Source organism: Onychostruthus taczanowskii, unplaced genomic scaffold (assembly GCF_017590055.1).
Source record: "Onychostruthus taczanowskii isolate IOZ18803 unplaced genomic scaffold, ASM1759005v1 scaffold83, whole genome shotgun sequence".
NCBI lineage: Eukaryota > Metazoa > Chordata > Aves > Passeriformes > Passeridae > Onychostruthus > Onychostruthus taczanowskii.
Genome location: NW_024506221.1, coordinates 1132782 through 1156532, shown reverse-complemented (window position 1 = coordinate 1156532; position 23751 = coordinate 1132782). Strand labels below are relative to the sequence as shown.

General features: G+C 40.0%; 1 protein-coding gene across 1 annotated transcript in view; it reads left to right on the top strand.

Moving 5' to 3' along the window:
- The first annotated feature begins 1705 nt into the window (after positions 1-1705).
- ITGA2 (integrin subunit alpha 2) overlaps positions 1706-23751 on the top strand; it is a 68654-nt gene continuing 46608 nt past the window's right edge. Inside the window, exons 1-2 of the mRNA XM_041424607.1 lie at positions 1706-1922; positions 20222-20345. Of these exons, the coding sequence (XP_041280541.1) occupies positions 1883-1922; positions 20222-20345 (164 nt within the window). The 5' untranslated portion in view covers positions 1706-1882. The remainder of the gene's footprint in view (positions 1923-20221; positions 20346-23751) is intronic.

Genomic DNA, 23751 nt, shown 5'->3' with positions numbered 1-23751 from the left:
TGATGTAACTGAATCAAAGACATTGTTCCTTAGGAAACAGACATTAGTGTGCTGAGGTTATTTTAGGGTGGGGCAGAGGGCAATTCTAGGTTTATTCCATTATTAAGAAACCATTTTTTCTCTGTGACGTGGATTTTTGGTTGCTGTTTTTTATTGTCTTTTCGTTAGTACTTATTAATTATGTTCTTCTTATTCCTTGTAGAAGTATAGGTTTTCCTTCTTGTCCCGGAGTGGCACATACATGTATACACTCAGTGCAGATGGAAAGAAAATCTCCCATGGCTGCTCTTCCCATCGCAACTTTCCCACTGGTCACAGGACCAGTCTGGGTGCTGAAGTTGGTGTTACTGCTTCAATATCTGCACTTCAATACTGCTTGAGGTGTCTGCAGGTCTCCTGTGACACCACGCAAGGGAAACAGAGTGCTCCCAGAGACTTGTGAGTTGTCCCTGGTGATGACTGACCAAGGGCCTTGGAAAGAGCTTTGGAGCCCAGCAGTGACAGTGTTTTGGGAAGTGCTCACAGTGAGTCCATGCAAGCTTTCTCATTAAGTTGGGTAACAGTCCTGTGTGTCCTATAAAGCAAGCAGATGAAAGAATCCAAGGTAAGTTATACAAAAACAGGTCCATGCTGCACTTCCATCAAGTGGATTTTAACATGCTGGTGGAGATTTCTTTAACTGCATGATATCCATATAAAACCCATGTCCAAAAAATCCTGTTGAAAACCACCTGCTGACAAATGCTGAGAAACTTCTTCATTTTAATTTACAGCTCAGTTTCCAAAGGTTAAAAATAAATAAGAAGCTGAGAGAATACATGTGCTCCTTAAATAATAGCTACAGTGTGTCACACCTAAACGGCGATGACCTAAATGGCAAGGAGGGTGAAGGAAGGAAGCTTTTTTATTTCAATTTTCCAGGCCAACTGTCTTTTTCATTACACAGCGTTAATGCCAAGAAGTTCAAATTATTCAGCAGAATTCATTGTACAAAATGAAACAAATATATTCCATATGAAAAGGTAGTCCATAAATTTTGATATTTACTGGAACTGTGGGATGGAGAAAATGCATGTTTCTCAAATACTCTGCACATACATTATTCAAACAGTGCTGACAAGGCTAGGTAGACCGAAAGCTACACAGACCCCTTTCTGATTTCTTAGGAAGTCAAAATCCTCACCTCCCTATTTTTACTGGCTTTGATTCTCTTTGTCTACCTGGACATTGGCCTGGCACCTAAGGAAACGCAGGTAGCTATTTTGCCTAGGCAATACATCCTCATTATAATTGCCAAGTTCGAGACAGTTGCGTGGCAAGGCTTCTGGATCCTGTTTCACTGCTGCAGGCTGGGGGGCATAGTCTGCAAAAATTTCATTTAAAGAAGAAGATATAGACTCAGCGACATCAAATGCACAATTTAATAAGAAAAAGAGGCCCTCCAAACCGCTGTCGCCCAGGGTTCCCAGGGCGGGGGTGGTGGGTGTCCCGATCCCGGAGCCCCCTTCCAGCGCAGCCATGAGGCAAGGGCACGCAGCTTTGGGCAGCGCCAGGCGGGCCGAGCGCGAGGGTGGCTCCTCTAGGGAGTAAAGCCAGGAGGGAACAGAGTGGGACAACCCGACGGCAGAGCCTTCAGGGGACAGCACCGCCGGCTGCGCCGCGGGCGCGGAGCGAGGGGCGGAAGACGGGAGGAGCTGCCTCCGGCCCCTCCACGGCCGCGGACCGCAGGGGGCGTGGAGGAGGAGGAGGAGGAGGAGGAGGAGGAAAAGAAGGAGGAGGAGGAAGAGTATTTGGGGGCGGCTCGGAGCAGGTGGTGCTCAGTGTCGCCCTGGGAAGCGGCCAGTTCGGAGCGGTCCCGGCCCGACCTCGCCCCGCGCCGGCCATGGGCTCCGCGGGCACGGCGCCTCTGCTCCTCGCGCTGGGTACGTCTGTCCGTCCCGCCGCTCCGGGAGGGAAGGAGGGAGGGAAGGTCCGCCGGCGGGCGCGGGGCGCGGGGCGGGAGCGGCCCCTCCCGCGCCGCCGGCCGGGCGGAGACGCGCGGAGGGTGCGCGGCTGCGGGCTGGTGGGATGGGGCTGCGGGGGAGCGCCATGCATCGGCGGCGATTTTAAAGCAGGTTAAACTCCTGGAGTGGCGTAGATTTCACTTTCCCATTTCCCGTTCACTGTGTGTGCGCGCTGGAGCGGAGGGAGCGGGGACAGCCCGATGTGTGGATTTAGGATTATATGATGGTTATACCTTTATAGGCGCAAAGATGATGTTCTCTTTGTGAATGCTGCTCCTATTTGCAAGAGTCCTCTAGGTCTGTTGCTGCACTGTTGGGCAGATGTCGCTCCTTGGACAAGGATAGGGAAACTTGAACCATCTCCTCCTTCTTTTGGCTAACTTAATTACCATTACATCTATTTTCCTGGGAACTATAAGCAATCATATTCACTTGCCATGAGCAAATTCCCAGGCAGTTTCAGAGTTTTAATATTGCTGTATACTCTCAAAAACCCTTAATTAGCAAGTCACCGAAAAGGCAGCATGAAAATGAGTTTTCACTGATGAGCTGTTCTAACTTGTTCTTTCAGTAACTATAGCGAACACTGCAGTGGAATGTGTGGCTGCAGGGTATGAAATAAAATACAAAAATATTAACCTGTGATGTGATATATAGAACAAAAACAACCTGGCATTTTTAAAAAAAAAAAAAACAAAAATTCTGAGAAGTACCAGTGGGCAAAACATTCCACCCTGTACTTCTGCTTAATCTATCCTTTATTCTCCTGGTTACAGCTACTAAAACCCAGGATCATTAGCATTCACTGTAATTCATGGGGTCTTAAGACTTGCAAAGTTTGTAGAGCAGTGCTGAAAGCAGAAGATAAGGGCTGATTGTGAGAGGCGAGTTCCTCTGGCATTTTGAATGACAGAAGTGAGATAGGTCTACTTTGTTCAGGCACTACCCATGATTTATCTCAATTTATACATCTGAAAGCTGTCATAATTTTGATTTCAGATGTGTCATGACATTTGATGTCAGTGGATGCAGTTACTGGGTTAACACTTGCTAAGGCCTTTTTGATCTTCTTGCAGTAGCACCAAAAAGTTTCAGGACAGGAGAGTTTTCCTTAAGTGTTTTTAGAGCTCTGCTATGGTGGTACTCTTGTAGCTCTCCCACGATAATTTTCAGGTTGCTTGAATTCTAGTGAACTGGTTTACTTTCAAAGGTGATACTCTTAAATTTAATTGGGAGAGCTTGGCTGAATTACTCTTCACTTCTAGAAAATATTCCAAGTTATTCCAGACTTGATTTTATGTCAGTATATTCTGAATTATCAGCTGTATTAAATAGGTCACATGGGGTGCTTTGCTGTGTCTCTAAATGCAACTAAAAATAGTGCAACAGTGAAGTAGTGGGTTACTCTTGCTGATGTGTACTTTTGTGTCTGGGATGTCATTAAGACTTCGTAGATGCTACAAGAAGAGATCTGAAACAGAACTATAATTTTGATAGCATGACTTTGTTACCAACCTGCTAAATTGTTGACCAAAAAGTGTATAGCATAGAGAAGTAGATTATGTCAAGAGGAATAAATGATGCATTACAGGGCAACCTATGCAACAAAGCCGGAAGCTTTTCTGTTGCTGCATGCTGCTGATAGTTTTGCCACGTCAAGTTCTTTAAATTTACATTTAAGTGCATTTTTTTCCTTATTCTGTTCTTAAAAGAGCCAAAACAGCCCCACTCTCTATGAGAATGAAGCCAGTGGAAAATACAGTAGCTTTCCTGGGCTCAATTCTGGTAACATTTTCTTTGGAAAGCTCTAGTGTCATGCTTCAGAGGAGATATTTGAAATTTGGCAGGAAGGCACTATTTGCATTGTCTACCTAAATTTGGCCAGGTAACAAGTCTGTGCAAAACTGTATTCCTCTGGAAAGAAATGCATTTTCATCAGCTAGTTTCTAAGTTAATTTATGTCCACCTTGTTGTGCACCTTAGTAAGATGTTTCTGCGTGAGGTCTTAGATCTACACCTGCAAATGCAAAAAATTTCTCTCTTGACTTCTCATCTTATTTGTTATGTTTAAAGCACTATCCATAGTTTTTTAAGTCACTCTGCTTTCCAGTTTGCTTCTGGATGGTGGTCTCCTGACTGCCTGTACTGCATGCTCTTAACTGCTTCCTGGGCTTCAGATGAACCAGCTTGTTCTCCTTTTTATAACAATAATTAACTTCAGAGTGAAATACCAAGTGATAGTGTTGGAGGACCATACATAGGGGAGGAAGTAAAATTTGGGGTGACCTCGCCTATACTATCTCAGCAAGCCTTCATATTGAAGCCTAACATGCACCTTCCTCCAGCAATCCAGGATGTGAATGATACAACTCTTAGCACATTCATAAAATCTCCATTCTGTGAAGTACACATCCCTTGAACTCTTTAATTCTGAAATGAAAACTTGCAGTGACATGAGGGATATGCCTTTTGGGCTACAGGTTTACCACATGAGTGCCATGGATTCTCAAGTCTCTCTGTGGGACGCAGGCAGACGGAAAGAGAAAACAGGTCTACCTGAAATTGGGGTGTCTGTGTAGAATAGAGAGTTTCCAAGGATGGAAATTCTGGTAAGTAATAGGCTGCAAGGCCCCATAGAGGAACAGGAGACCCAACCTACAGATTCTTTTTCTTCAGTATGCTTTTGTTTAAACTGGGATGGAAGCTGTGATAATGGCATTTAACATGCAAAAGGTGGAAAGTGCCCAGAGTAAGTTAGCCACCTGGATTTGTCTCTTTTGCACATCAGTACATCATGCTGTCACTGCCTATGAACAAAGATGGTGTGATCAGATAATGAGCTGGAACTGGAACTGGAACTCCTGCCTTGCTTAGTTTTAAAATTAGAAAGTGGTCTAATGAATGAGAATGAAATACAGGATTAAGATAAATAAATTTCTCTTTTTTCCTTACAAAAGTGGATTCTTTCTCACTCTCTCTCTCTCTCTTTTTTTTTTTTTTTTGTTTTTTTCCCTGCAAAAGCTGAGTACAATTTCAGACGAGTCATTTAAATCAAATCTTTGACATGTGGTTGGAGCTTTTGTGTTCTTCTCTTTCTCTTTGCTCAGCCAGGGGTTCTCAAAACTGAAGCTGCGTTTTCACGATCTGGTTAAGCTGACCTGAATGTGGAGCTGACGCTGCAAGGACATTTCATCCACTCCTGTTTGCATGTTTCCACCAGTTCCTCTGTGCTATCTCTATGGCTTAGTCTTGGGAACAGGTCAGGGACCCATTTGCTTGAATAACTTTTTCCTCCTTTTGAGCCAGGTTAGTTTTGGAGATGAGATAAACTGATCTTGCTCACTTGAGCAATTTATTTGTTAGTGCTGGCATAGGGTACATTCAGAACTCGTGGCCAGAGGAGGGAGGAAAGCTGGAAAAGTCTCTGTCACTGATAGCTGTTACTTCCACTGGCTTGAGCTGGTTGTGCAAGTGCATCTTGATGTGCAAAACTGCTCTGTATTCACAGCTGTGACTGAAGTAAATGGAAATTGTATTTTAAATGTGAGCAAAAAAGAGTTTAGCTGTATCTCTAGATATCCAAAAGTGGTAAGTACTTTTTTTTTTTTTTAACGAAGGTAAGGATGGTCTCTCATTTCACTTGAGTGTTGAAAAATAAATCCTCTGTCACACGCAAATACTTGTTTATTTTCAAGATATGTAAGCAATAACAAGGAAGCTGCTAAGATTAAAATCATATACGTAAAAGAACATGGCAGTGTACAAAGCAGAATGGACTAAACTGATAACTGAATAGTAAATGGAAATGGAATATTTGGTGTAATAAATGAAGCTAAAAGTTGGGGTGAAAATGTTTTTAATGTACAATCATGCACACCAACATAGCCTATTTTCTGCCTTTCTCCCTCTTTGTGATCATCTTTTGATACCTTGATGTTTTATTATCATATTTGTGAGTAATGTTAATGTTAAAAATTATTCTATAATCTGGAGATGGCTTGAAAGGAGGATCTAAACATGAACTCATCTTAAAGTAAACCTGTCTCTAGTTTTTCCTTCTTTCTGAGGTAGCAAGAAGTAGCAGCACCACTATGTATTATTTTTGGAGTTTTGCCTCTCACAGCATTGCAGATTGAAGTAAGGCTTCATTCATACTGCATTACAGGACTTGTATTTTGTATGGTGTTTATTTTAGAAAGCATACTGGCTATTACCATCAGACACCTAAACACATTAACAGTTAATATTTATTTGTACATAATTTGGTCAAAGTCAACATGAGATCCTACCAACAAGTTTTAACTGTGTGCTGCCTCTCTCTGGAACAACATGTGAATTGTTCTTTGCTTTTTTGATTCAGTATCACAGAACTTTAATTTAAGAAGTTAAAGAAGTAAAAGTACAGCTACTCCTTTTTTTCATTGTGCTTCCTAGCCACTGTGTAAATATTATTCATTGTGGTCTTTCTTCACTATTGTAATTTTGAATGAATGAATGAAAGTGGGGTTTGTATGTACTTCATGTGATGTATTTTCATGAGGGCTAATAACTGCAACTACCAGTGTAATGGCTTAATGTCAAAACAACTAAATGTGAATAAAGTACTTTCCTTTAAGATTAATGCAGGTAAAAGGGGGTTTCTGCATCTCCAGATGAGTAAAACAAGTCATTTTCCCCAGCAGAAATCTTGTGCAGCCTCTATCCAGTGTTGTTATTTTCATTTAAAGGTTTCCTTTGTTAGGCTCTGTGCAGGCTGGTTCCCATTTCCATGGTGACCGTGCTGAAATGCAGACAGGACACAGACTGGATTCTCATCGGCATAGCCGTGCACTTGCATACCAACACATGTTATCTGCTTGGTTTAGGACATTTTCATTAGCAGTTTTAATGTTTAGAGCTTCTTTTCTCTGGAGCTTTTAGATCACATAGTGATCTCTGGCCCTGTGATAGTGCACAGTGTTGGGGTTTCAGACCCTGTGCAGGAAGACAGAACAAGTTGATAAGCTTATTTTTTTGTGTAAATAATTTGGCTCTACTGTTCCAATTTAAATTACTCAAGGACATCAGAGAACTGTCTGAGCCTTAGTTTTCTTTTCTGTTAAAAGTGATAACACAGAAGGATTTTTATTTATAAACCCTTAGGTGGGAGACTGACATATATCTGTGCTAAATAGTTATGGGAATATACCAATTCTTAAGGCACTTATAAAAGGATAATAAAAATGAGTTTGAATTACAAGGATAAATGAAGTCTTCTGTCTGTATTGGTTGAGTGTATGTGTCTTTGTGAAGCAATATGCAATAATCTTCTTCCTGCTCATTCTGCAGTTGTTTGCTGGAGGTGGTGAATACTAAAGGTATTCAGTGGTGTCAACATAAGCATTTCCATCACTTCCAAATAAGGCTATGATTTCTGAATTGCCAAATAATCTCAATATTCTGAGTGTTGGTAATTGTTATTTTGAATTATTCCCTGAGTAACATTTCAGGTTCCTCAGAGGAGAAAATTTTATTTTCTCCTGGAGATGCACATGCTGTAAAAATATAGTAAGACTTACATATTATTCAGGTCTTAAAAGAGCAGGCAAAGAAGAAGGATCAACACAGACTATTTGAATGGAGGATGAGCAAAGACATTTTGTGTGCAACTGAATGGCATCTGCATGGTTGAATGTCACACATGATGTATGTCATGGATTCTTTTGTTCCTTTCAAATTGCTGTTAGACAGAGTGAAGGGCTTGGAAATTATGCACAGCCCTGATGGAACTCTTGCCTTATTCCTGATTTATTTTGCCCTTTGCAACCTGTTTCCAAGTTTATAATTCTTCCCTTATATCGTACACCTGTACGCCTTTTTTTTTTTTTTTTCCTTAATCACACGAATCTCCTTGCATAACATGGTTGGTTATTTCTAAAGGACAGACAATAAAGAAATCTTGGGGGAAATTACTGTCAACAGCAGGCTTCAGGGAGGAAGCTTATTGCACAATAGAAGTACCTCAGGAAATAGTGGAGTTTGAGGATGGATAGGTGAGGTGGGGGTGGATGGATGTGAAGGACTGAACTAAATTTTTACCTTTTATCTATATGACAGTTAATCTATCTGCCTGTCTAGCTATCTGTCTCAAACATAAGAGACCTTAAGCAAGAAAAGCTGGCAGCAATGGATGCTGTGTTAGGACTGCAGTACAAAGCTGTGTGTGATGATAAGAGTGCAGATGACCAGGCTGCTCACCCACTGGTTTACCTGGCAAACAACTACCTCAGCCCGCTGCAAGATCAGTGTTCTTACCTGCCTGAGGAGTAGCTGCCTTGTGCTGGGTCTGTGTGCTTAGTGCAGCTAAGGATGCTGCTGCTAGAAGTTGTCACTCTGGCACTTTCTGGGGGATGTGCCTGTGCCATGCTCTGTGCTGCCTGCAGTAATGCAACTGCGCACAGGTGGAATCAGCTGTCAGTGTGTATAAATTTCCACATGCACAGCAGTCACTTCTCATAATTCCTCAGTTTCTGTGACTGTTGTGTTCAAGTTTCCCTTCAGCTATGACAGCACACTGGCTGAGAAATTCTACTTCATTATATATTCAGCTAAAATAACAAAATAGTGAATTACTGCAATTCAGGCCTAAATTTATTCTTGGCTGGTTCCATTCTCCTAGTTGAGTAGATGTCTGAATAGGTGTCAAATCAGGGCAACTCATGTCAAGAATTTGTGTCCTGGTTTCTTTATAGCAACATGCTACAATAAGGAGAGTAAAACATAAAATAATCTCCTTGAGGGACCTGTCCGAAGCAGCATCAAGTGGAATATTATGTCCTAAGGCAACCAGTGCATCCTAGATTGTTACCAAATATCACTGCAGAGGAGAATGTGTGACTCAAATGTCTCTGTGCCTGTATTCTTATTTGAATTTTCTGTTTGAGACAATATTAATTGCTACCTAAAGAATAGCTAAACATTTTATTAAATAATTTTTATTCAATTTTCTTAACAGTAAGTTCTAATACAACAATGGCAGCAGTCTATAATAATGAATTGTAAAACTATTTTATCCAGTATACCTACTGTCTAGTATAAAATTCAGTTGTCTATATATGCAGTACCTGAGATGCACATAGAACAGATTGAATTTAAAGTGTTAAACTCAGATTTAGCTGAAATTCCTCAAATGATTATTTAGCTAACCTTTTCTACATAGAAAAAATTTTAATGACATAACACTTTTTTAATTGTTCTCACCAAATAAAGTTCCCTTTTAAACATGCCTGAAATATATATAGGTCATATATAAAATAGCAGAAATTACAAAGGAGAAACTCTCAGTAAGATGGGCAAAACAATAAACTGAGAAAAAAATCCCGCAGCGCTACTCACATAGTCCTTCTGCTAATAATAGTTATCCATTTAACTCTAGCCAAAAATCCTTTCATTCCACTGTCTCTACTCTCTTTTTCTTTTCTTCCCCCCACCTGTTTTTTTTTTTTGGGGTGGGGGGAGTGGGGGTTGGTACGCATTTTTTAAAATTTTTTTGTTTTCCCTTCCAAGCTACCAAAAGCCAGTTCATCATATTGAACAGTAAAAAAGTGCTTGAGTCTCTGGAGCTGTCCTTCTGAGAAGCTGAGAGCTACAATAGACTTTGGTTCTGTGAAGACAAAAAAGCAACTGTTCTGCTTTTGTGGAAGCAAGTATTATCTCCAGAAAACTCTTCTTAAATGTACATGGGCCCTTCTCTCTGACCCCAAAATGTACAATGGCTTCATTTTACCAAAAAAAAAAAAAAAAAAAAAAAAAAAAAAAAAAAAAAAAAAAAAGAAAATAAGATAACTTCCTTCTGAACTCAACTACAGTATCCTGTCCCCAACCTGAGCACTGGCATCTGGGTAGACCCCATGTGGGATGAGGGCTGGGACAGTGCCTGCTGCAGCCCCACTTCACCTAAAACATGGTCCCCCTGCCCCAGAGTGCAGGGTTGGGTGCCTTGGACTCAGCACTTTAAAATGCACAAAAAGCCAGCTTCTTGCAAATCTGGAAGACTCCTGCAGCTAAGAGGAGGATTAAGGGTGTTTGAACTCCATCCTTCTCAGGCACCAGCATGAGGTGCCTCCTGCTATCGAGGCTAAGGATGGGGAAGAATTTTGGGAGACAGGTGTCCAATTTAGCTTTTTTTTTGAGAGGTAGCTGCTTCAGAAGTAATGGTAATAGTCACCTGGGAGATATGGGTCTAGTTCTTCCTTGAGACTCATGGTGATGTAGATTCACCTCTGTGTTTTCCAGAACTATCTTTGCTACCTGGCAACAAAGCAGTCAGACAAGCAGTCTCTACCCCATATATTGAAACAAGGTCTCAGCTCATCCCAGGATGTATATTCAGGTTTCCAGACATGCAAAGATACATCTTGCCTGTGGCCTAATATCTTGGCACTTAGGGAAGGAGTTCTGAGTTGGCTTTCTGGGACCAACTACCCATACAATTCACATTTGGTAATTTGGTTGTGCATATAATGTTGCATAGCTATTCAGTTAAACAATTTAATTATTGCAAGTCAAAATAATTAAACTGAATATCCTTAATTTGCCTCTTATTGTTGCATCAGAGTGGGTTAACAGTAGGGGAGAATACTTTGCTCTTAGACAGGGCTGCTTCTACACCTGATTCATATTCTAAACTTTTGTGCAACTTTGTGTAATGACATGTAAGTGACAGGTAATTTTAGGTTCATTGTGGGTTAGCCAGCTGCTGAAGTCTAGGCTTCCTGGATTGTTTTCCTGATTTTAATGTGCCTAAATTCTGCCTAGACACTATCTGGTGCCAGAATTGATCATTTCTAGGTGCATTAAGGCGCAATTTCAGGTGAGTGATTGGGACCACCTGCCTACCATTCAGGACGCCCAGCCATGAGCTCCCATTAAAATCAAAAGAGAGAAGTAGTCATTACTTCTGGCATAGGAGAACAAATGTTCTGATAATTATAGCTCTTCCAAGTATTGTATTATATATCCTGTGGTGCTTTGGAGTTTTTCTTCTTGCAGGAAGCTGATGTAGCAAACTTTCTGCAGTTGAAGCTGCTCTTATTTCTGTGGCTGTCTGTGTCCAGTGCACAGAGCTAAGCTTCCAGTTAGCTTCAGAAGCTGTGAGGGAGGAACAGGGTCTTAAACATGCTGACCTAAAAATGGTATGGTGGAATGGTCACTGGAGCCACTGCAGTCCTCATGCTTTAGGCTGTGACACTGGAGTGGCAGAGGGATGGATGGTGATGGTAAGTCCCTCAGTTTCTTGCTAGTCTAGCCTTTCAGGTCACATTTAACCGTGGTGTGATATGATATAACACACAATATAATATAATACACTATAATTTTCATATAGGCTAGAGTATGATATGGGTAGGGAAGTACAGATACTTGTGGTTCCTTTCCCTTCTTCATATTTGTGTGAAAACCTGAATTTTTTGCTTTGTGCAATCATGTTTTCGTAGCAGCTGAGATGAGCAAATGTGGCATATAGGGTGTACAGATAGCAGTCGCATTGCTTTCAGTGTGGTGACATGCATTTCCTCTCTTACAGTTGTAGTGTGGCTCATGCTTCTCTGACTATATTTGGAAATATTCCTGGTTTAAAAAAGAGAAAACACAACCACTGATAATGTGGACACAAGGGAAGAGAAACTGCTGGAGTGAAATGCCACTTGGAAAGTCAGTTTTTATCATAGGGAAGCATGCAAGGTTTGTTGTGTTTGTCATCATTACTTGTGAAGGCCAGTGACAACTGCATAAATAACATATGTATGTGTACAGCTTGTTACCCTCACATACTTTTAATCTCTTTGTGGTGTTGAAAAAAAAATTTTGGTATTCTAAGGACAAAGTTGAAAAATCCTGTTAGTACCAAGATAAAAGAAAAACTGCATCTCACAACAAAAAGTTAGAATTTAAGTGAACTTTCTGTAAAATAAAGCTTTTCCCCACTGAAAACATGGATGGAAACATGCCAAGATAATAAACTTGAGTAGGCTTGTATACTTGCTGTTTTTATTAAAGACTCGTAGGAAGTTGTCAGTCCTGCAGGAGCTGCTCCTAGGCATTTATTTGGAACCAGTCCTTGTGTGTATAGTAGGTTGTCTGGATTTCTTAACTACAGATGAAGAGTGGTTTATTTGTCTGCTCTGGAAGCCAAGGAGGGCAATATCTGGGCCACAAGTAGGGAGTTACCAGGAGAAAGACGAGTCTTGTAGACTAACTACTGAAGTTGTGGATAAATTTAATTAGATCTCTTGTTCTGCAGCAGTGTCAGAACAGCAGAACAGACAGCTCCTAGCTGTGTTATCACAGTGTCTCCAACTTTTCAGTCACAATTTGTGTCCTGTCAGGTTTGGACTGCTTTTACAGGAGGTTATTGATAACTGCTCAGTGCAGCTTTTGCATTCTGAGCCATTGCAAGGGAAAGGCAGTGTCTCAGGCTTTCACACACACAGAGGCTCTCGGGCTGGAAGCTGACCTATTTCCAGGAAGAAGCAGTCAGCCAACTGAGCCAAGAAAATTTGCTGGGAAGAAGGGAAGGAAGAAGGGTGGGAGGATTGTTACTAAATGAGGCATTGTTTCTCTTTTGTTCCGAGTGGCGGATTTGGGGGAGGCTTTTTTGCCTATAATTTATTTCTATTCTAAATGTTATGATTTCTGTTAATTATTAAGAAGCCTGAGATATTGTGGCTGTTGTGAAGAAAAAGTTGGTCTGAAGAAAAAGTTAGATGAAGTAGGAAAATTAAGACTTGCCTTTTTCAAGCTTCTGTAAACATATGAAATAGTGACAAAGAAACTGAAGTAGGATTATACAATGTTTCAACTGCCAATATAAAAAGCAGTGCTTTGCCAATCACTTTCTTTATTCTTTTTGATTCCTGTAGAGGTTCACATTGTCTCTATTTAGGAGGTTGTTCTCTATAAGAAGTCTGTTCAGTTTTAAATAAAATCAGATTAAATGTGATTATAAAACTGCTGTTTTAGTATATGAGCCGAAGGTATCTACATGCTATTGTATCTACTGCTGTGAGTGTGCATATTGAAGAAAAAATTATTACAGAAAGTAGAAAAGTAAATATAAAAGAGAAAACTAAGGAGAATTTTTTTTCAGTTATGTTGACCATACTCAGTAAAGCCTAATACACCTTTCCAGATTGAATTATAAGTAGTCCTTTATTTTCCTTGCATGTTGGGTTGGATTCCATGTGAGCCATTTGTGAATATTCTAAAGACAGATAAAAAAGTTATTTTATATTTATGTTCATTTGTAGGAAAGTCCCAAACAGTGAAACCAATATAGTTGGACTAGTACATTACAAAAGGAAGTGTACAAAAGAAATTTTTTGAAGATTTTGCTCATTGTAGTGAGAATTGCTCAGTAGCTTCTGAAAGCCACAATGAAGAACATCCATATTGAAATTCAATAGATGAAAGTAACTGCATGCTGGTTGTTTTTTCCTTTATGTTTCCACAGGCTTATCAATAAAGCATTCAAAGTACAATGTATTATGAAAGCTGGGTAGTTCTTTCTGTAAGAATAGTTGTCTAATTCCAGTTGGATTATTGCTGTGATAATATATGTTCTGAATAATAAGGGAGTAACATTACTCTTAAACCAAAATGTTGTTCAAACAGTAAGACTACATATATTGAATATAAATCAAATACTACTTGACTACCCTCTTTCATAACTTTATTGCTTCCCCTTCCTGCCTTCATTCCACCTTCTGGCTAACATTGCAAGGACGGTAGGTGATAATGTGAAGGGGGTCTGTAGGTGCCTGTACTCCCTCTCTAACTCTGGAATCTGTGAGCCAACTTCAGAAAACTTTTGCTGAGGGATGAAAAAAAAATAACCAGCTGGGTATCAGATGGAGACAAAAGTGCTTTTTCAAGTTCCCTGACAACTAAGGAGATCCAGTGTGACTTTGCACAATAGAATATAGCTGAAAATCTACCCCAAAGAGAGCCCTTAGAAATATTTCAGTCATGGAGAAAGCTTGAACCAGAGTGTGCATCCACTGTGAGATGAAGTCAGTGGAAAACAACAGCTACAAGTTCTCTCATCCCTCCCACCCCTTTCTTTTCTCTGTCCTCAGCAGGGTCTGACAGGCTTCAGGGCCCTGCTGATGTGTGTTCTTTGGAGGTAGAAATCTTTGAGATCAACAGAAAAATTTTCTTCGTGGAATTTGTAGTGGCTCTCTTGGAGCAGTTTAACATAAAAGGGCAAAGCAAAGCCCTCTTCTCTAATGAATAGACGTTTTAAAAAGGCCAGACTGAGCAATTAAGGCAATGTTAGCAGCACACATCTTAGTGGCTGCCAGTCTAAGAAACTAATTCAGGAAGCAACCAATAATCCAGTGGGGTATTCTTGATTCATTTTTCCACCCAAAATAACTTATAGATGGAAAAACTGTAGTGCATGGTTTTAGCATAATGCCAGGTCATGGCCTTGCTTTTCCTTGGTGACTACGTGCTTACCCCTTCCCCCCTCAAATCCTTCAGCATGCTGCTGACCTTGAGTTTGGGTTTCTTGGGGTCGGCTGCCCTGCTGGAGCTGGCACAGGGGCAGTGGTTATAGCTGTGGCTGTGCTGCCCAGCGGAGGGCAGCTGCCAAGGACGCTCTCCTGGCATCGTGACTGACACAAATGCTCACTCACAAAGACAAAGGGTTACTTAGCTGGGTTATATAACAAACTTTTTATTGTTTTTAGCTGGTAGTTGTTCAGAGAAGTGAACACTATAACATTAAGGAAAAAGGCGAACTTTCCTACTGGCAAGGTTAATATTAGATAAATTTAAAACTTAGTGTGTGGTGGATCCTTACTTACTGGTCAAAGTCCATTGTCTCTTTTTTTTCTTGATACTGTCTTTGCTAGACCTGTTTGATGGAGAGCTATAAATAACAACAGCAGAGAATGCCTCTGTTTGGGTATTTTAATAAAAGGTGAGACTTGGCATAACTGAGCCTAATTATGGTATTTTGTAATTTATTGCCATCTAAAATTGGCAGATCACCTTTGCAATGTAGTAAAATGTGATTGAATATTCATTATTTATTATGATACCTATGATACAAAATACAGGCTAATAATATGTTCAGTACATTCTATTAGAGCTTTAAAAGTTTTTCCACCAAATGAAATAATCAAATACATAAAAATCAGATTTCATTTTTTATCCTGTTGATGTTTTTGTGCTTGATGTTAATCTGAATAAGAGGTTTCAATAAAACAGCTATTATAATCTTAACATCAAACGATTGATTATCAAACAGACATTTTTTGCTTGATCACTTTAAGCTGTTAACTTTGCTTACAAAATCAAAACAATTATGAATTGGGTGTACCTAATATGAGCTTTTACTTCATTAAAACTTGCTTCAGCTTGTAGTGCAAACAGAACAAAGCAGAAGGCATTAGAGCTATCATTAGATATGTCATTTATAGTTACAAAGGTATTCCCACACGTTGAGGCTTAAAGGTGCCCAGTCATAACATGCATTATTTTTCATCCTACTAGGAGGAAAAAAAATCCTGGTGTTAAATTATAAAACCAGATGTATAACTACACAGCAGCTCCCATGGCTCACACATCAATAATGCAGTTGCTTAAATATGGGAATTCCCAGGGGAAAAAAAAAAATACCATGCAGAGAGATCCTGGAGTTTATTAGAAAGCTTACAGTTTCTTTTATCTCTTTAGGATTTCTTTTCTTGCGTTTCCTTTCTGAAGCTAGGTGTTGGGACTACTCTACTTAGTGAAGGTGTTGCCTTTAAAATGAACTGCCCAAGCAACTTTCTCAGTGGAAAGGAACTGGTGCTTTTGAAGTCTGCAGAGGGGCTTTCAGAAGCTTTAGGCTCGTATCTAGCTTCCTTTGTTCCATGGAGTCTGTTTACTTGACTGTAAATAAAGTGCCATTTACAGACAGAAGTTAGGAAGTGGATTTTTACTTGCCCGACCAATCTCTCATCATGATCATTAGGTCACAAAATAGAAGTCTGTCACCAAAAGCTATTAAAATCCAGATAGTGAATTAGTTTTCTTTATTTCAAGATTCTTAAATTATCAAAGTTCATTGCCTGAAGGCAGCAACAGATGCTGAATCGTTCCAGCCTGGAATATACAGTACTTTGAACCTAGATACTTCAATGATTGGCACCCTTTTAATGCATAAGAGACCCTCTTATTTTGCACAGGCTTAAAATAGGTCTAAAGGGAACTTACAGTTTTCTCTTTTTTTGGCTGCAAATGCTTGAGTTTCTTTTTATAGATACTATATTAAGATAGATGTACAAAATGTATAAAAGATGTCCTTATAGTGTAAGCACTATATAAGATGGAGGAAAATGTCAGGAAAAATGCCTACTGTATTATTGCCAGTATATACTTGCTAGGCCCAAGCCAGCTAAGACTTATGTGGAGTAGATCTAAAAAAATCTGCTGACACTTATAAAAATGTGGAATTTAAAATATGACTGAAATATGCTGAAACTAGGTTCTTTTGATAGTGGTTGTGCTGAGTCACATTGTGTTTTCCAGCACTTCTACTTTGATTTTTGCAAAGCAGTTGTGGATGAGAGGCAAAGCTGACCTGTTGTGGATGAGAGGCAAAGCTGACCTGTAAGAACACTGTGGACAACAGTGTGTCTTCAGAGCCTGGATTTTATGATTGCTTTTTTTGTTCTTCTCTTTTCACTGTCGTTGACTGGCTGTCTGTCCAGAAAGTGAACATGACAGAAGCAGATTTGAAGAGACCTGTGATCTGGCAGACGCCTCTCCATTATTCCAGCTGTACATTTTTGCTCTCAAAGAGCAGCGCTCTGATGCTGCACTTGTGCAAATTATTAAAAAGAATAAAATCAAGCCCCAGTGGAAATGGGAAGGATGGGTGAAATGGTTCATGTGTCATGCTGTGGGAAGAGAAAAAGGACATTGCTTCTATAAGCTGTGGTGAAGCCCAGGGGAGCTGCAAGGAGTTGAAGCTTCCCAGTGCAGGGACAGGTGTCCTTGCTTCTTGGAATAAGGCCCCATCTTGGAGAAAATGGGACCACAGAGAGTGTCCCTGGGTTCAGGGATAGATGTTACACACTGGTGGGAGGTCAAGGGAGGAGATGAGCAGGCAACACTTAACCTCAATGCATTTTGCTGACCCCATGTGATCTGTCACAGCACCCCAGGGGAATTTGAACCATGGGGACTTTCCTTCAGGCTGTTGGCTGTCATACCTGCTCCCTGTACTTTCACCCGCTTCTGGAGGAAATTTTTGCCCTGTCTGTAGCATTTAAAAAAACTTTCACCTTGGACAGAAATTAGAAACATTTTCCATGTTTTTGCACCAAAGTTGTCCAATGCACCCAGCAATGTTACCATTTGGCTTATAGTGTGATTTGCTATTAAGTGTGTAACAGTCCAGAGAGTTGAGAGTTTTTCTCTAAATGTCACTGGATTTTGGGTCAGACTGGAACTGTTTATTAGTCTAGATAGCTTCCATCTCTTAAGTTCGAAAGCCAGGGTTTATTTTCATGTGCAGCATGTAATGTGGAGGGTTTTTCTTCAGTATGTACATGCAGGATGGTGCTGTGGTATAGTCTCCTTTGGCCTCTTGAGAATGGGAAACTGCTAAATCATGCTTGATTTCTGACTGAGGATAATACAATTTAACAACCAACACAAAAAAATCCCTCAGGATATGACATGCAAGAAATGTTTTTATAAAATACAAGTATATTAGATCACAAAGGAATTACTGGCAGTTGTTGATTACTATCTCAATACATCGTTTTCTTGTCCTCAAAACCCAGACATAAACTGTGATTATATGAGGTTGTGTTTAGTGTCAGAAGGCTTGCAAAACACAGGGTAATGAGTCTGCACACATTCTCTTCTCCAGTCTTAAATAGCTTGACTCAAGAAATATATTTATCTCTAAGGATGTTTCTCAAGGAACTATACTTCTAGCAGTGGGTGCTTTCTTGCTTTCCAGAGGCTGACTGTAGATGTGGTTGTTTGAGATAACCAATATATGATTTCCTGTTTGAATTTGTGGTAAAAAAGTAGTAACTCTCTTAGAGTTGTATTTAGTCTTCTGCTAGTGATATTCCTGTTTTGAATTCTTTGGGCAAGGGTACAGAATACATTGACACTTTTTACAGGTCATGAACTTTGCCTGCAAACCTGTGGTTGTGATTTTAATATTTTCACTATGACTTTATTGTCATTATTACTACTACAATTCAGCTCTGTGATGGGCTGTTTCATGCTGATATAAACCATGTTAACCTCTCTTCCAAAGCTGCTCCTGAGACCTTGGAGAAAGTGATACCAACAGTAAGCTCTCTGCCTATTAAAACTTGAGAAATGGTTACAATTTGAGATTATATTTTTAAGGTGCCATCTCTCCTTAATGTGTCCTTGTTGTAAGGGATTCTTTAAAAGGCTGCTTCTTTACTACACAATGATTCATACTAAATAATTGTGGTGAGGCATATTTGTGTGTAAAGCAGATAAAACTCATTCTGTCTGGGCACACAGGAAGGGAGGGGAAACACGAGGGACGTTGTTTAACCCATAATCAGCTCTGTGAACCTGCCTCATCTGGGAACCTCAGGGAGTAGTGCAACCACAAGTCATGACTTCTTCCATCATTGCCATTTTTGGAGGCTTTTCAGGAGCTCTAAGGTGTTCCTCAGCTGGGCTGTAGCTTGTTCCTGGAATCCCACTGTTGTCTCAGTCCTTCCACCTCCACAATGGGGAAGGAGCTACCTACTCACAGCAGAGCCCCTCAGGGGAGTCTGGCCTTTTTCCTGCAGCCTTCCCAGTAGATATTCTCCTAGGTGTCCACCTACAGTTCTTGATCAGAAAAAAATCAGGCGCTTTGTGGATGAGGAGTGGACCCCCATGTCCTACAAAATCAATTCTGTCCCCAGTCCATATAGCTAGTTCCTTCCAAAATGGCATGGAATGGCACACCATTATTCCCAGGCATATAAGTGCCCAGGGAAAAGCAATTAAGAACAAAACCACAGCTAAGTAGAATTTCAGTGTTAAATGTCACGATTTATTAATGCTGTTCTACCTTGCATGTTTGTAGTTCGAAGTTTTCCTGTTTGGACAACTGTTCAGACTGTTTGGACTGAAAACAAAGGCTTCTGGCATGATAATGAAATGACTCAAAAATTTAGGTTTTCTGATGCAGCAGATAATCTCATTTTTATTCCAGTGCTGCAAACTCAAATATAAACAGAATTAGCAGGTACAGACAGTCAGGGCATTTTGTTTAAGCATGAAAAGTTGAGGTGAATGGAGCTGCACCTAGCTGGTGGACAGTCACAGGCAGTGTTCTAATGCTCAGTTCTGCTTTGATACCTCCATTGCCTGGATGAGGGGATTGAGTGCATCCTCAGTCAGATTTCAGGTGATACCAAGTTGGGTGGTGGAACTGTTGATCTGCTGCAGATCAAGGCTCAGGGGTGACTTTGTCACTCTCTACAACTGCCTGAAAAGAGGCTGTGGGCAGGTGGGGATCAGTGTCTTTTCCCAGGTAACAACCAATAGCACAAACGGAAATGAGTTCAGGTTGCACCAGGGAACGTTTAAACTGAACATTAGGAACAACTTCTTCCCGGAAAAGGTTATCAAGTATTGAAGCACACTTCCCAGGGAAGTGTGGAATCACCATCCCTGAAAGTTTTCAAATGATGGATGTTGTAGCACTTGGGGACATTGTTTGTTGGTGGACTTGGCAGTGGTTGAGCACAGTTCTTTCAGCCTAAAAGATTCTGTGATTCTAGTGCACCTCAGCAGGCTCTTGATGTGTTTGCTATGCCATAAGCTTAACTTATGCCTGAAGGTAAAGAGGATAACAGACCTCTGAATCATACATTTTGCCTCTATTCAGCTAAAACATTCCCATTAGTAATGCTGCAACTTTTGTTAAGGCAAACAGTGAATGAGTCACTGATCTCTGCCCACAGTAATACAACACACATAAAGAGTGCCAGAGACGCATTTCGTATGGCCAGGGTATTGTGGCAAAATCACTGTTTTTTCAAGCATGTGTCAACGGCTGTATTTATTTTCTTCTGTTGGGGGAGCTGACGCAGATGAAGAGCCTTTTTCACTGGGATCAAAATTCTTCTTTAATTGCTTTAATTCTGCTTTAATTACAATTGCTGTTGTAATCATAATCTTTCTGTTAACAGGCATTCTTCATAACTGCTGTGAAGCCTACAATGTTGGGCTCTTGGAAGCAAAAATATTTTCTGGTCCACGAAGAGAGCAGTTTGGATATTCAGTTCAACAGTTTATAAATGAACAAGGCAAATGGTAAGCAGTTTGAATGGGTTGTTTTGTGTCCAGCTAAAAGGTTAAGTAAAAAATGGTACAACTCTTAATATTTATTTTATAATTCCACACCTCATTTAAAGGGATTCTGGCTAATTTTTTTTTTATATTAGAGCTATCTTTTTACAAATAAATACTTAATGTCATTAAACCAAAAGCTAAGATATACTAAAAGTATGTGCATGTGATGGTTCACACTTTTTTCCTTAACATCATGTGACCCGAGGTCTTTCTTGTGATAATATTTTACTTAATCTCCAATACTCTAATTTCCTTAGGCTTACAGTTTCTCTGTAATTTTAACTTGCAGTTCATTCCTTTGTGTACCCAGAGCATCTTTGTTACTCTTTACATATATGTGGGATATTTTTCCATTTTAGCATGGTTAAGGTCAAAACAAATTATGAGGTCTAGTGAGTTCTAATTATTAACATTAAAATTAAACTACAAAATTATAAATATTAAAAATTAAAAATATTATATATAAACATAAATATATATATATATAAGAGTATATATACACACACACACATATATATATATATATATAAAATTATAAATAAAAAACCTAAAATTATAAATATTAAAATTAAAGGGATATAATTTTGTCTCCGGTACAGTACTAACTGCTTTACAAGAGATGGTGTATTTGGATGTTTATGATAACACAATCATAGGGCAAAATATTGTTTGTTACATTTCTTCAGCCACAAAATTTGACCTGAAATCCACTGTTGCCACAACATTTGGCTTGATGAGCAATTACTAAAATATTTTTTCCTAGTAATGTTGGTTTCAAGAACCATATTATCAGGAGTAAGTGCATTTAGTGGAAGACATTGTTTCCTCTTCTACAGCCTCAGCAGGCACAAATCTTAAGGTGTCTTTATGTGTAAGGACTGTAAGTCTTTGAAAGCAGGTGAGAGCTACTGGACTCTTCAGTGGCTGTTTGTGTGTACACGGGTTTAAGTCTAGAGCAGAAGGCCACACCAGACTGTACATATCATGGCACGCTGAGACACTTCAGACCGGTCATCCTCCGTGGACAGGAATTGTGTCAGAACCCAAACAGCCACAAACTGGCAGTTCTGCTTTCCTGACAACGCCCTCAGCAACTGCACTTTTTTCAGTAAAGAGAAAATAAGACGTCGCACGTGAGGACGTATTTTGCAGTTGAAGTTTGGAAGAGCCGGCACAGAGTCACTGAGGCAGCTGAGAGGTTTGTGGCGGCGCTGCTCAGGGGCACGGCGCTGCTGCACCCGCAGACGCACACCCCGATGCTCAGCGCTCCGTGCTTCCAGGGACCAGGAGACACAGCGACACGAGAGCCGAGCTGTGGCCTCAGAGCTAAAACCTTGACATTTCCTTTCCCTCAGCTGAGTAGGCTTCCAGCCTACCCCCACTCTTCATCTGGTGCTGTGGTGGCTTCTCACTGCATTTCTGCCTGCTTTAATTAGGTGTTTAGTCACCCGTAGATCAGAGATCTCTTTAAAAGAAAAAAAAAAGCAACCAAACCCCCCCCCCAACTTCAACCCCCCCCCAATGTCTATGTAAAGCCATTGAAGGAGAACAACAATGTGTGCCTGTACTGAATTGAACGTTTTTGCCTCATATGTAGAGAAATTGTTGTGTTTTGTACTTCTAGTGAGTTTTTCTGAAAGCTTGCAGAAGAAGCAATAGCTGCCTGATCCATATAAGCCATTCATGTTTTATATTTCCCTCTTTTAGTTTTGCTTCCAATATAAAAACTCCTCCACTATCACTTTCTTGGATAATGTGTGCTGGATAGAAGGAAAAAAGAAGTAACTTTAGTTTAACTTTTCCTACCTTACAGAATCATGGACTCATTTCGGTTGGAAAAGACCTTTATGACCATGGAGTTCAACCAATCTTCTCTTAAATATATGAATATTTTGAATCTGGTAAACTTTTCTGTATGGAGGCACTTCACCATTAGTTCTTTCATAGCATGGTGCCTGACCTATCTCCAAAAAGCAGGGAAATTTTATCAGCCTGTGTTCAAATAACTAGGATTTGTTAGAGGCTCTTCAGTGAAGAAAAGCGCTTTTCAGTCTTCCAATCAACAAATCATTAGGCAAGCTTAAAAAAAAAGTGAGTCATGTTCTACTGTCTTGTTCTCTTAATTTCTAGGCTGCTTTCTTTTTCTTGGAACAATAGAGCTTTATCTTGTATGCATTATTAAAAAACAAACAAACACAAAAAATTAAAACCCAAAACAAAAAAACCCCAACCAAACAGACAAAAAATAAACCCCAACCCAAACAGAACATTCTATCTCTTTCAAGTTGTTCAGTAGAGTTGTTTTCTCCTATGAGCAATGAGGAGGCTGAATTCTTGTTGACATGGCTGAACTGGGAACAAGATAAACAGTCTGAGGTAAGATCAGGGTGATTTTTCTGTCTGAGGGGAGCATTTATCATCATATGCTTTTGTGAAGAGATGGTCACTGTGCAGCAAGAATGTGACGTATCAGAAACTCTGTCCAGGCACAGAGAATGGGGCTGCTCATGGCACCATGTGCTGCTGGGGTGCCGTCTCTCCCCAGAAGAGGTTATCCAGAATCTGAGGTCCACCAGAAGTTTTATCACTTCCTAGATTTTGCTTAATAAGTTCACAGGGTGCTATATAAAATATAGCTTTAAAAAACCTCCTGTACTCAAAGAGTAGAAAGGAGAGCTACAGAAATACAGCAGATGCCAGTTATATTATTCAGCAGTATTTCTGGGAGGTGCATCTCCTGAGGCAGTAAGAACAAAAGAAATTATAAAGAGAGAATTTTTGCAGAATTGTTACTTTTCTTGGAGATGAGTTCAGAGAGAACAGGGAACACAGTCCAAAAGGGAATGAAGGACTATTGAAGAGTCTGGTACACGTTTGTGACACAAACACAAGTAAGACTTCTTGTGTTAGACAGACGATCCAGGATAACTCGGCACTAATGTGCTGTGCATTGATGAGCCTTGATGGCATGTGATGCTCATAAATAAGGACAAACTTGCAAACTTGCACAGCTCAAGCTTTTCACAGATGCTGGTCAGAATTTTAAAACAGGAGCTCACCAATTAGAAAAGCAGTTTACCACACAAGTAATTAGCAACCACAGAAACATAATTCACTTTATGTTGTGGTTCTCTCTGTCAAGATGTCATCTGCATTTGAATCTTAAATGGAAACTAAAATTTCTGTTATTTTATAAATATAATCTTTGAGAAAGCCAGATTGCACTCTATCAAGTTCGTCTTGAATGTGCATTCCCTGAGCAGCTGACAGTATACTCTTCAGAGATAACCATATTTACTCCATGCTGAGAGTTGGTTTTATAGCTGTCTCAGATGAGGAAGATTGAAGTAGTTGTAGATAGCTGTGA